General features: G+C 43.3%; 1 protein-coding gene across 1 annotated transcript in view; it reads right to left on the reverse strand.

Moving 5' to 3' along the window:
• The window catches only part of LOC126234283 (protein yellow-like), a 71,472-nt gene extending 57,188 nt beyond the window's left edge, over positions 1-14,284 (reverse strand). The window contains exons 1-3 of the mRNA XM_049942969.1: positions 13,943-14,284; positions 6,364-6,606; positions 652-910 (exon numbers count right to left, since the gene is read on the reverse strand). Coding sequence (XP_049798926.1) covers positions 652-910; positions 6,364-6,606; positions 13,943-14,284 — 844 coding nt within the window. The remainder of the gene's footprint in view (positions 1-651; positions 911-6,363; positions 6,607-13,942) is intronic.
• Between the last annotated feature and the right edge of the window lie 233 nt (positions 14,285-14,517).

Raw genomic sequence — 14,517 nt, forward strand, 5'->3', positions numbered from 1 at the left:
GATAAATAGTTTGGACAAGAAGAGTATAGAAGCTTTTGAAATGTGGTGCTACAGAAGAATGCTGAAGATTAGATGGGTAGATCACATAACTAATGAGGAGGTATTGAATAGATGTAGGGAGAAGAGTAGTTTGTGGCACAACTTGACTAGAAGAAGGGACCGGTTGGTGGGGCATATCCTGAGGCATCAAGGGATCACAAATTTAGTATTGGAGGGCAGCGTGGAGGGTAAAAATCGTAGAGGGAGACCAAGAGATGAATACACTAAGCAGATTCAGAAGGATGTAGGTTGCAGTAAGTACTGGGAGATGAAGAAACTTGCACAGGATAGAGTAGCATCGTGAGCTGCATCAAACCAGTCTCAGGACTGAAGATCACAACAACAACAACAACAACAACAACAACATGAACTAGTAGTTACTGACGAGAGACTGTATAGGATACAGGTGATACGTTTTTACAGTTCATCAGATTTGAAACGAAGTGTCGTTACCACATAAGATTTGCGGAATTATTTGAGGTTAACAGTTTAAGAGACTCACTCCGCAAACAAGTGAACAATAACGGAGATAAACTGCAATGCTGCCACATCGCCTGCGACGCGCCTTTAGGTTACTTGGTGTTTTTCTGGTTTGTTATTCTGGAGCCTTACCTGTTCCGGAGTGCGCGGGCGAGAGCGACAGGCCGAAGACGCCGTCGGTCCATCGGAAGGAGACGCCGTGCAGCTGGTAGCGGGCGGCCAGCGGGTCCGGGTAGAAGTAGGGGTGCGACACCGACCAGGAGCGCCGCTCGCGCAGGCTGAACACGATCACCGAGAAGCCCCACACGTCCGTGGCGTACGCGAACGCATCCTCGCACTGCCCGTCTCGCACGTCCGACACGATGTTGGACAGCAGCGAGCCCTCCTTGTACTGCACACAGCACCGGCGGGCATTCCTCAGTTTACGTACCGTTCTTCATTATACATAGTGGTCAGGAACTGTCTGAGAAGCTTGTCGGGGCGTCGCAGGGTGGGTCGTGCCGAGAAAAATTTCGATACGTTGCGCCGTTTCCGAGTAATTAGGATTGAAGCTAGCTAACCGGGCCGTTCCTCGCCCAAATGCAAGGGGCCCGTCAGATACAGTTCGTGTCAGATGTTCTAATAGCGTAGGTTCTGTGGTTCCCAACAGGGTCCGCGAGCTATGCCAGAGGGGTCCGCAAGATGCTATTAGAATAAAAAAATATATCAAATATATTTCGTATGATAACAGATTTTTTGTTTTGGCCGCTTCTGATGGAGTACTCTGCTGTAACTATATTTTTTCAAATAAATAATACCTTGAATTAGATTTTCTTATTTTTCACACATGTCTACTCAATGCTATCTCAAGTGTGGTACACTTGAAAGACCAATACACACAGTTTTAATTTTTTCCTTTCATTTTCAATTCATAATCAATTTTTATTCTTTAAAGGAGTTTGTTATACTAAACACCCAGATTTGAAGACAAAGGTTTTAAGAAATAATAATCAAAAATTTAACAATAACAATGGTGGCTAAATTGAAAAAGTATTAAGCTCAATATTTTTTCAATAAGGAATATGTCAATGTTTTTTCTAAGTACCAAAAATAGAAAACGTATAAAAAGACTCATAATTTGGCTTTTTTTAGGTACTTGATACTGTGATATGACAAGGTACCAATCATGCTCGATGAGGTGGGGTCCTCGAAAAAATTTTGTTGGGAACCCCTTGTGTAAGTGATAGCGCACAAGACTGCTCAGCCTTTGGCTCGGGTTCGATCCTTAATAACGTCCCATGTACAATTTTTGTCTCGCCCTCTTGGTCGGATTTAGGAAAACAAACGAAGAACTGCGACACTGTCTCAGGCGGACCGCTTGAATTCGCGCTCGCAACGGCCTGGTTGGCTAACTTCAATGCTTAACAATTCGGAAACGGTGCAACATACCAAATTTTTTTTCTTGACATCTATTTCTCAGCACAATTTACCCTGCAACACCATGACAAGCTTCTCGGACTGTTTCTGACCACACTGTACGAGGTGTGACAATAAAGTAATGAGACTGATTTTCTTTGCAAGATGTGGCAACCCTGCAGGCTTGTGTAGGCACAATACCTTTGACCTTGGTCTATAATCTGCTTCTAGTCCAAGCAGCACATCGATGCAACTGCTCAGTCGTGAGTTGTGCTGTAATAAGTTAACATGTGTTTGTGTCTCTCGTCACGGAAATGGAACCGCATAATATTGCGCAACGGTATGTCATTTCTTTTTGCGTTAAATTGGGTGAAAACGCGATGACAACTTACGGTAAGCTTCAGAAGGCTTTTGGAGAGGAGGTTATAGCTCTAGTTTTTCGTTGGCATAAAATGTTTAGTGAAGGCAGAACGAATCTTGAAGAAGATCTTAGTGGACGACCATCAACCTCAGAGATGGATGTCAACTTGGCCAGGGTGCTTGAACTCGAACGATCTGATCGAAGATTATCCGTGAAAATGATTGCAGAAGAACTGAACATCAATCGAGAAACGGTTCTCCAACTAATAACTGAAGATCTGCATCACGATAATGAGCCATCCCATACTGCTCTGTCAGTACAGCAATTTTTAACCTCAAAACAAATTTCAGTATTACCACAGCCACCTTATTCACCAGATATCGCTCCGTGCGACTTTTTTCTATTTCCAAGAGTCAAAATGGCCGTCAAGAGACACCATTTTCAAACAACACAAGATGTCCAAAAAGCTGCGACGAGGGTCTTGGAGGATATTACAGAAGATGAGTTCCAGAAATGTTTCCATCAATGACAGAAACACTGGAAAAAGTGTGTGCAATCAGAAGGGAACTACTTTGAAGGAGACAAGGCTAAACTTGACTAAAACGGTAAGCAACATTTTTTTTTTCACATCAGTCTCATTAAATTATTGTCGCACCTCGTAGATTGTTGCTGCTGTGACTAGAATTAACCGTATCTTCACACACATCATGTTAAAGCTTTATATACATATGAATACTGTTATTTCCTCTATTTTGAACTTACGACCTCCACAACTCCATAAATTTTGAGGTCAAGGGAACATTAACCGATATGACAATCGAATGCTGCCCTTTAAATGTAAACAATAACGTATTTTCCGTCATAATTCCTGTTTAGTCAATGGATTTCGCCCAACGGTTCTCTGTTGCGCGGACTCCATTCCTTTGCAATTTCCGAAAAAAAAAACGCCTATGCACTACTGCTTTAAGCTTTTCATTGAACTACAAACATTTTCCAACCATAGATTAATTTACTACGATAGATGGAATTCAGAGGATGCCAAATCTAATGAAGACAGACTGCAGATGTACCAAAAATTTGCGCTTCAGGCTCCTCAGTGTTCTTAGGCAACTGCATTTTCCTTATGAAAGATAATTTTCCGTTTCAGATCCAGGAATTGATTCATGACTTGAATCTAGAAGGTCCAGAATACTTACGTTTTATACCTAAGTTACTGTTTTTTCTTTTTCTTTTTTTACTTTTTGCAAGCTAATAGACAAAGAAATCTTTTTGATACCCCAGGAAACTCTGGTCATAAGCTTTTCGGAAGATGAAAGAATGGAAGAAAGTATCCAAAACGGCGTCGAATGACTCGAGAGATTTTGGTTTCCAGAAATCAGTAAAAGTCGTGTGTCGAACGAGATTCTGGATTCTTTGAATTTCGTTACTAAGCCATCTGAAAACGTCTCAAGCCTCAACCTTCCCATATCTGGTCTCCCGTTTATCAAATTCCGCAGAAGCTCTCCTGCAAATGATGCCTGTTGAGTGGGCCTTTGCACCTCTACAGAGTTTGGAGGATTGGGAAAGAATTACTGGCAAGTTAAAACCGTATGGCGGACCGCCATTCATACTCAGATGATTAGTTGGTGAGAGCAGTCTCATCCAAAGTCGATGCTCCAGGTTCGATTTCAAATCCGATTCACATCGTCAGCTTACCAGAAGTTGCACTGAATAGTACACTCCGCTTGTGATACAATTGGCCTGATGCACTCATTAATTTCACACAAATAACAAGTTATATCTGTGTTCTTGCGCCTGTCTACTGTCAGAAAGTAAACATGTAAGAGAGTTTATGTACTATCGTCCTGGCAACAAATATTTTGATGGAAGTTACTATAAAATTATATTCAATATTTAACAAGCAGAAACTTTGAAATACGAAAAGTTGTTGTCAATATAATTAGCTTCCAAACCATTTATTACAACTACATAATTTATTTTTGTAAATGCGTTATCTGACTGACTGAAAATTATATACTTTATATTTACCCACGAGAAATTTCGGACAATGTTGCTAGCATGTATTGAGAAAGTAGATGTAAGAGGGTTTGTTTTGAGCTAAAAGGTTTTGTGAGGAGCAACTAGGTTAACAAATTATTTGTAGAAGAGAAAACTTGGCGTTGTTATAAGATCGTACACCTTTATTATAGTATGAATTTTTAATAGAGTATGTAAGGGACCATATTTGGGAAACATTTTATTTATTTATGTAGTTATCAATAACTACTAAAATTTAGTGTGATTTGTAACACTTAAATGTCTACTTCCAAATTTATTAAAATTATGAAAATTCATCAATTTAACTTGACACATATTCATTAGGAACTTTCTATCACTATGCAATGTCCACATACATCGAGAGCGACAATGTGCACTTAGATGGGAGATACTGCTAAACAAATTACATTATCCATTACATTTCTTGTGGACGGTGTCGTTAGTTAAAATGGAAAAAATTTTGGCGTCATTAAGTTTTTACTTCCATTTCTGTGCTTGGCGATGGGTAATCATAATCAGGTGAATTCTTCCTTTACATTGCTGTTCTTAGCGGCAAGCGTAGGCGATTTGTTATCGTTGCATGTGCGGTGGTCGAGAGGTTAGGTTGCAACGTGCACTGTTAATAATGAAATGAATTAGTTACACCAGTTATATATAGATGAGACTTGGAAAATAGTTTTCAGGTATAAAAGGTGCTTACAGTGCCTAAGGACCAGTATGTGTGCTGTATTATGGTGGTCACAGTCGCATGTGCTTCTCCCCGTGTACGTGACACAATGTGTCTTTGTAGCAGAGAAATTATATTTTTTTCGACAAAATTGTTGTTGCAAGTCGTGCAATTTTTACACAGTTGGCTTTAAAATTGTTAACGAAAATTATAGCTCCTTAGCACACAAACACGCACGACGCTGCGTCAGTGATGTATAATTAAAAGTATGCACACATATTGTTCTCCTTTCAATGTAAGTGTCTTTTATATCTTTAAACAGCATCTTGTTTGTAAGTGGTGTAGCTTATTAATTTTATTACTGGTAGTTCAAGTCGCAGCCTAACCTCTTGGTCGCCTCACATGTTCAAATGTGTGTGAAATCTTATGGGACTTAACTGCTAAGGTCATCAGTCCCTAAGCTTACACACTACTTAACCTAAATTATCCTAAGGACAAACACACACACTCGAACCTCCTTAGGTTAGTTAGGTTTAAGTAGTTCTAAGTTCTAGGGGACTGATGACCTCAGATGTTGAGTCCCAATGTGCTCAGAGCCATTTGAACCATTTTGTTACTGACGCAGAGTTATATATTATTTCATTCAAAATGGTTCAAATGGCTCTAAGCACTATGGGACTTAACTGCTGTGGTCATCAGTCCCCTAGAACTTAGAACTACTTAAACCTAACTAACCGGCGGGGTCAGGGATTTTCTCTGCCTCGTGATTGCTGGGTGTTGTGTGATGTCCTTAGGTTAGTTAGGTTTAAGTAGTTCTAAGTTCTAGGGGACTGATGACCATAGCTGTTAAGTCCCATAGTGCTCAGAGCCATTTCAACCATTTTTGAACCTAACTAACCTAAGGACATCACACACATCCATGCCCGAGGCAGGATTCGAACCTGCGACCGTAGCAGTAGCGCGGTTCCGGACTGAAGCGCCTAGAACCGCTCGGCCACAGCGGTCGCCTTTCTTCATTCAAATTACAATAATTTTGAAGACAAAATCTTCTCGGGTTGACAGCTGCGTCAGTGTGTTGTTCTCCAGCAACTTTTCAGCAAGTTTCTTACTTGCTACCTTCAGGCGAAGATGCGAAATAAGAAACTTGCTGAAAAGTTGCTGGAGAACAACACATTGACTCGTCTGTCAACCCGAAAAGTTTTTATCATCGTGATTCGCCGAGAAAGCCTGCATTCTCATACATTAATTTTATGTGTACATCGAGAGGTGAAACGTTACGAGCTCCAGAGTGAAATATTAATTCTGATAGTAGTGCTCGACGTGTATGGAAGAGAGACATTCAGAGCGTCGGTTTCAGACTGGTGTTGCTGCTGTGTGCACTCACCTGGTCGGAGGGGATGACGTGTCGCATTATGAGCTGGTCGGTGCGCAGGTCGAAGAGGAAGATCTGCGCGGCGCACTGCTGGCGGATCTTGTCGATGGCGTTGGTGACGCCCGAGTCGAGCACCCAGAGCCGGCCGCAGGGGTCGACGTGCATGCGGTACACCGACGTCAGGCCCACGCAGTCTTCACGGCCGTGCCAGTCCCAGCTGGGGTACGGCCGAAGCGCCGGCGACTGCGAGCCCGCCTGCAAAGTGCCCACACTCCTCAGCTCGATGATCCCAGAGCACCGGCCGCTCCAGTCGAGTTATTATGACCACCTGCGTGTACCGAGGAGGCTTTGCTGATCTATCAGGGAGGGCACTAGGCTCTACCGCTGGAGGTTCAGGATTCAATCCGGGATTCCAGTCCCTCTAAGATGGACCCAGGTCCTCTCAGACTGCTAGAAAATTCAGGGGATACGAGTGTTCAAGTGCCATGGCAAACCAAAGTCTGAATTCCACCAGCAGTCAGGCCAGAAGCCCATTCATGGGTTGAGCTCCACAGTCTTTACCTCTGACTTAATTTTAGGGAAAATACCTGCTGTCTCAGGCATCAACTAGAAATAACTCAGACAAGTGCTAGTAGGTTTGTACGAGTGTATGCAGCCGTGCTGTCTGTATTGCTTTTCACAGCTGTTGAAGAGAGGGTCGCAGACAATCAGTGCTAACAGACAAATGATTTGACTCCATAGATGCTTAAGTGGCTTAAGATGTGGCACTTTGGGGGCCAAGGAGGTACTCTGAAAGCTCGATTCCGAACTTTAGGCGTGTGGGGATTGTGTATTATGTATTGAACCGGGGACCTAGAAACGACAGAGAGGCTTCGTCCCGCCGTAGCCTTCAGCGGTTCACAACCCCAGAACAGGACACAGCAGTCCACCCACCCCACCGCCGCCCCACACCGAACCCAGGCTTATTGTGCGGTTCGGCCCCCAGAACTTTCCTGGACGTTGGATAGAACGAAATTCTATTCTCAAATGACCTGCGAGGTCCCCTGATTTGACTCCTCTTGATTTCTTTCTTTGGGGAGCACTCAAAGACGCAGTCTACGACGAAGCCCCAACTATGCCAGATGATATGTGTCGTCGAATCGCCAGTGCATGCTCTACCGTATTATCCACTGTAATTACATCTATTCTTCGTTCTTTCTAATGGTGGTTGCGAATGTGCCTTTCAGTCCATGGTCTACACTTTGAACAAATGCTTAACTAAAGAGAAAAGTTATTTTTTTGGAAGACAAACTTTATATTATGTGATTTGGGTGGTTACCAAATCATTATTAGTAAATTGTTTATTTCATTTACGTGTGTACGAAATTGCATTGCAATGTCAATAAGTCGACAACGTGTATTGCACGTAGCTGGTAACACGGTCATTACGCGCCTACGTTCAGCAGAAAATGACGTTTCCTTAAGAATATTTATTTTGCGATATACAGAGGATCACCAAAGTATGTTTGATAAAGTATTTGGTTCAACGAATGTATCCCATGTGATATAATTTAGAACAGTATAGGTAGACACAGTTGTTCGACAGCATGTATTTTACCTCTAAGAAGGACGCAGCCACGTACAGGAAAACATAGGTCAAATGTTCCTTCTTACATTTAGATATTTAATACAGTAGTTGCTTTTTGCAGCGTATAGGGCTTCTTTACTTTTGAAGAAAAAGCAGTTGATTTCTCTGTTTTCAACTCACACAAATCTGGGGGGATACACAAATGTGAAGTAGTTTTTCTAAACTCTATGTGATACGCTAGATTCTAGCCTATGTCGTATTTCCACATACAACATTCGTAGGTGAACCTGCATCTAGGTCATAAGTTGGTCTGGGGGAAATAAATCTTTATTTGCGTAGCGCAGGCCCACCTTACCGTATACAATTACGCAGCCCTCAAGAGCTATCGAATGCACCTGTAAAAAGTATACGATTTGATTTAAGAAAAACATACTTGCTTCAATATTTTCGTTAATACCAGCGCTAAAAACATCAATACAAAAAATACACATCAACAATACAAAAAAATACGTGCTTCTCGACGCTCTAACATCTGCCTAAAACAGCGTTACGATATGTGTAACCGTTCAGGAAATTAGATATATATCATCACCAGTACAGCTTCGATCCTGTCGATAATAGTGATCAGTGATGTAAAATCTTTTGCATCAGCCCATATGTCTGCTATAGGTATGTAGTAGATCTTGGCTTTGTGTCAAAGTTGCTATGATATTGCGTTCAGTACGGTGTTCGCAGAAGTTCATTTGCATTCATATTTTCTTATTCATTCTTAGGCCTACTCCTGCATTACCCTTATTTGATTTTGCGTTGACAGCCCTGTAGTCACCTAATCAGAAATCCTTTTCTTCCTACCGCCACACTTCTCTTATTCCCGGTATATCTAACTTTAACCTATCCATTTCTTTCTTCCACACTCAGACAGTAGAATGCTGGCTTTGTTTCTCTTGATGACAACATTTTTCTGAGTGGAGGACTATTTTAGTTCCAAAATGTATTGCGCACGCAAGGCGATGCTGTCATCATTAAGCCATGTAGTAGAGCTGTAAGCCCTTACGAAAAGTAACAGCTGTAGCTTCCCCATGTTTTCAGCCATTCGCATTACCAGAGTATCAGGGCCATGTTGTTAAATGTTATAAGACCAGATTAGTCAATCATGCATACTGTTGCCCCTGAAACCACTAAAACCATGGGGTTTGTCTGGCCCCTCCACGGATACCCGTCAAATGATGTTGCTCCTACAGTATCACTATCTAAATCATTGATGTATGCAAGCCACCAAAATACAGCATTGTTGATGATTTGTGTGTGACTGTATTTTTTTGTACATACGAGGTATGGAACTTAAATGGTGGCAACTATTTATTCACAACCGATACAAAAGGTTACATGTTTGCAACTGTTACTGTCCTTCAAAGTAGTCACCAGCGTTGTGTGGAACCCGTTGCCAGCCATTTGGAAGGCGTAGTATACTGTTAGCAGAGCCTGTTCTGTTGATGGTGCGAATGGAGCTGTCTAAAGTTGTGGTGCTTCTCGTATACGACTCTGACGGCGTTATCCCAACGCATTACTTTCCTCCACGGCAGACCGTCATCGCACAGTAGTACTGTTCGTTTTTGGAGCATCACCTGCGACCAGCTTTGGGAAAGAAGCGGCGACACTTTCTGCGCAACCCACCCATCATTTTGCACGACAATGCGCGGGCGCATACAGCGCAAAGTGTGGCTGTCCTGTTCGGTCGATGGGACTGGGAAGTACTGTACCATCCACCATACTCCCCGGACTTAAGTCCTTGTGACTCTGATTTGATTCCGAAGATGAAGGAACCACTTCGTGACACTCTTTTCAGAACTGTTCCAGAGATTCGACAGACAGTAGACCGCTCCATTCGCACCATCAACAGAACAGGCTCTGCTAACGGTATACTACGCCTTCCACATCGCTAGCAACGGGTTCTACACGACGCTGGTGACCACTTTGAAGGACAGTAACAGGTACAAACATGTAACCTACTTGTATCTGTTGCGAATAAATAGTTGCCACTATTTAAGTTCCAGCCCTCGTATAAATGTGGTGACAGACTAGTTTCTTCAATTTCAAATCAGTACTTGCTATAACTATGTGCACTGGAAACGGAGCTGTACTTCGTTAATTGGGAGGTGTTGGATTTCCAGTCACGACAGTGGTCAATTTCAAGTTGAAAAACATGGTTTCATGTCTACTTGTCGCATTTCGTTGTTTGAATACCTTATCTACATCTACTTCTATATCTACATGGATACTCTGCAAATCACATTTAAGTGCCTCGCAGAGGGTTCATCGATCCACCTTCACAAGTCTCTATTATTTCCATCTCGTATAGCGCGCGGAAAGAATGAACACCTATATCTTTCCGTACAAGCTCTGATTTCCCTTATTTTATCGTGGTGACCGTTTCTCCCAATGTAGGTCGGTGTCAACAAAATATTTTCGCGTTCGGAGGAGAAAGTTGGTGATTGGAATTTCGTGAGAAGATTCCTTCGTAACGAAAAACGCCTTTCTTTTAATGATTTCCAGCCCAAATCCTGTATAATTTCTGTGACACTCTCTCGCATATTTCGCGATAATACAAAACGTGCTGCCTTTCTTTGAACTTTTTCGATGTACTCCGCCAGTCCTATCTGGTAAGGACCCCACACCGCGCAGCAGTATTCTAAAAGAGGACGTACTAGCGTAGTGTAGGCAGTCTCCTTAGTATGTATGTTATATTTTCTAAGTGTCCTGCCAATAAAACGCAGCCTTTGGTTAGCCTTGCCCACAACATTTTCTATGTGTTCTTCCCAATTTAAGTTGTTCGTAATTGTAATACCTAGGTATTTAGTTGAGTTTACGGCTTTTAGATTAGACTGATTTATCGAGTAACCGAAGTTTAACGAGTTCCTTTTAGCACTCATGTGGATGACGTCACACTTTTCGTTATTTAGGGTCAACTGCCACTTTTCGCACCGTTCAGATATCTTTTCTAAATCGTTTTGCAGTTTGTTTTGATCTTCTGATGACTTTATTAGTCGATAAACGACAGCGTCATCTGCAAACAAAAGAAGACGGCTGCTCAGATTGTCTCCCAAATCGTTTATATAGATAAGGAACAACAAAGGGCCTATAACACTACCTTGGGGAACGCCTGAAATCACTTCTGTTTTACTCGATGACTTTCCGTCAATTACTACAGACTGTGAGCTCTCTGGCAAGAAATCGCAAATCCAATCACATAACTGAGACAATATTCCATAAGCACGCAATTTCACTACGAGCCGCTTGTGTGGTACAGTATCAAAAGTCTTCCGGAAATCCAGGAATACGGAATCGATCTGAAATCCCTTGTCAATAGCACTCAGCACTTCATGTGAATAAAGAGCTAGTTGTGTTTCACAGGAACGATGTTTTCTAAACCCATGTTGACTGTGTGTCAATAGACCGTTTCCTTCGAGGTAATTCATAATGTTCGAACACAATACATGTTCCAAAATCCTGCTGCATATCGACGTTAACGACATAGGCCTGTAATTTAGTGGATTACTCTTACTACCTTTCTTGAATATTGGCGTGACCTGTGCAACTTTCCAATGTTTGGGTACGGATCTTTCCCTACAAGTTCAGTTGTTCTTTGTAAAAGATGAAAGTAAATTTAGTGAATCTTGTCAAAATTTAATCATAACCCATTTGCATTGTACGAGCTATAGTTATTTCATTGGCCAATCTTACATTTAGGACACTGCTGCTGTTTTCTTTTCGTATGTTTTTATCGTTCGGAAAAGGACGTTCTGCCGTCAGTTGAACATGAAAATCAATAGTGTTTCATGGAAGTAGCAAAGGTCCCACGATGGGACAATGTAGTACAGCGAGTCTGACTGTATTAAGTTTGAATTGTTAAAAAACCTGACACTCTACGTATTTTATAAGCTACTGTTTCGTGTATAACTGATTAGATTAGATTAGATAAGTACTTGTTTCATAGATCATGAATACGACAGTTCGTAATGATGTGGAACGTGTCAGGTTAATAAAAGATGTCTATACAAGATATTACATTACACAAAATATTACATGACACTTAATTTTTTTTGGTGGGGGTTGGGGAAATTATCCACTTACTATATCCAAAAATTCATCTAATGAGTAGAAGGAGTTGCCATTAAGAAATTCTTTTAATTTCCTGTTAAAAGGAAAATGGATTTAACCTTGGGTAGTGAAGATCATCCTTAAGGTTAAATCTAACTTTGGCTCAGAAGGGGGTAAATTATGCTGCCACAAAAGTCTTTGGTCACTTACCTAATAGCATCAAAAGTGGGACAGATAGCCATACAGGGTGTTACAAAAAGGTACGGCCAAACTTTCAGGAAACATTCCTCACACACAAAGAAAGAAAATATGTTTTGTGGACATGTGTTCGGAAATGCTTACTTTCCGTGTTAGAGCTCATTTTATTACTTCTCTTCAAATCACATTAATGATGGAATGGAAACACACAGCAACAGAACGTACCAGCGTGACTTCAAACACTTTGTTACAGGAATGTTCAAAATGTGCTCCGTTAGCGAGGATACACGCATCCACCCTCCGTCGCATGGAATCCCTGATGGGCTGATGCAGCCTTGGAGAATGGCGTATTGTATCACAGCCGTCCTCAATACGAGCACGAAGAGTCTCTACATTTGGTACCGGGGTTGCGTAGGCAAGAGCTTTCAAATGCCCCCATAAATGAAAGTGAAGCGGGTTGAGGTCAGGAGAGCGTGGAGGCCATGGAATTGGTCCGCCCCTACCAATCCATCGGTCACCGAATCTGTTGTTGAGAAGCGTACGAACACTTCGACTGGAATGTGCAGGAGCTCCATCGTGCATGAACCACATGTGTCGTACTTGTAGAGGCACATGTTCTAGCAGCGCAGGTAGAGTATCCCGTATGAAATCATGATAACGTGCTCCATTGAGCGTAGGTGGAAGAACATGGGGCCCAATCAAGACATCACCAACAATGCCTGCCGAAACGTTCACAGAAAATCTGTGTTGATTACGTGATTGCACAATTGCGTGCGGATTCTCGTCAGCCCACACATGTTGATTGTGAAAATTTATAATCTGATCACGTTGGAATGAAGCCTCATTCGTAAAGAGAACATTTGCACTGCAATGAGGATTGACACATTGTCGGATGAACCATTCGCAGAAGTGTACCCGTGTAGGCCAATCAGCTGCTGATAGTGCCAGCACACGCTGTACATGGTACGGAAACAACTGGTTCTCCCGTAGCACTCTCCATACAGTGACGTGGTCATCGTTACCTTGTACAGCAGCAACTTCTCTGACGCTGACATTATGGTTATCGTCAACTGCACGAAGAATTGCCTCGTCCATTGCAGGTGTCCTCGTCGCTCTAGGTCTTCGCCAGTGGCGAGTCATAGGCTGGAATGTTCCGTGCTCCCTAAGACGCCGATCAATTTCTTCGAACGTCTTCCTGTCGGGACACCTTCGTTCTGGAAATCTGTCTCGATACAAACGTACCGCGTCACGGCTATTGGCCCGTGCTAATCCATACATCAAATGGGCATCTGCCAACTCCGCATTTGTAAACATTGCACTGACTGCAAAACCACGTTCGTGATGAACACTAACCTGTTGATGCTACGTACTGATGTGCTCGATGCTAGTACTGTAGAGCAATGAGTCGCATGTCAACACAAGCACCGAAGTCAACATTACCTTCCTTCAACTGGGCCAACTGGCGGTGAATCGAGGAAGTACAGTATATACTGACGAAACTGAAACGAGCTCTAACATGGAAATTAAGCGTTTCCGGACACATGTCCATATAACATATTTTCTTTATTTGTGTGTGAGGAATGTTTCCTGAAAGTTTGGCCGTACCTTTTTGTAACATCCTGTATAGCATGATGATACTGTTAACTGGGACCTGGAATGGACGGTAGTAGCAGAGCCGCCATTTACGTACAGTGAGCTTACAAAGTCGTGCCGAGTGCCGATACGCACCTTGGCTGGGTCCCTGGGGATGGTGGCCAGCGTGGCCGGGATGCCGTCCTTCCAGCGAGGCACGCTCACGAAGATGCGGTCGCCGTAAACGTCGAGCCCCAGCGGGAGCGCGTTGCGGCGCACGTAGCGCCCGGAGGCCGCCATCTGCTGGCGCGCCAGCTCCGACGGGAACTCGAAGTCGATCTGGCGCCACTGGTAGAGAGTGCGCAGCGGCGGCGGGGCCGCCACCCGCGACTGCGTCCAGGGGTCGTCCTCGGCCAGCGGCTGGGGGCGCTGGTGGGGCAGCAGCCGCAGCCCCGCCAGCGGCTGGGGGCGCTGGTGGGGCAGCAGCCGCAGCCCCATCGCCGTCAGCGCCGTGATCAGCGGCAGCAGACGGGACGCACCGGAACCGTCTGTGCAGAGAAGAAGCGAGCTGTTGCAGAACCGCTGGTACCTGCCACTCGCGATGCTTCTTAAGGGTCGCCATCTTCTAACTGATTTGATGCGGCGCTCCACGCCTTCGTCTCCAGTGCCAGTCTCTTCTGCACCTACATCGGACGAAAATATGGAAACGCCGTGAGAAACGCATGTTGTTG

The sequence above is a fragment of the Schistocerca nitens genome, chromosome 2 (assembly GCF_023898315.1).
Source record: "Schistocerca nitens isolate TAMUIC-IGC-003100 chromosome 2, iqSchNite1.1, whole genome shotgun sequence".
In the NCBI taxonomy this organism is placed as follows: Eukaryota; Metazoa; Arthropoda; class Insecta; order Orthoptera; family Acrididae; genus Schistocerca; species Schistocerca nitens.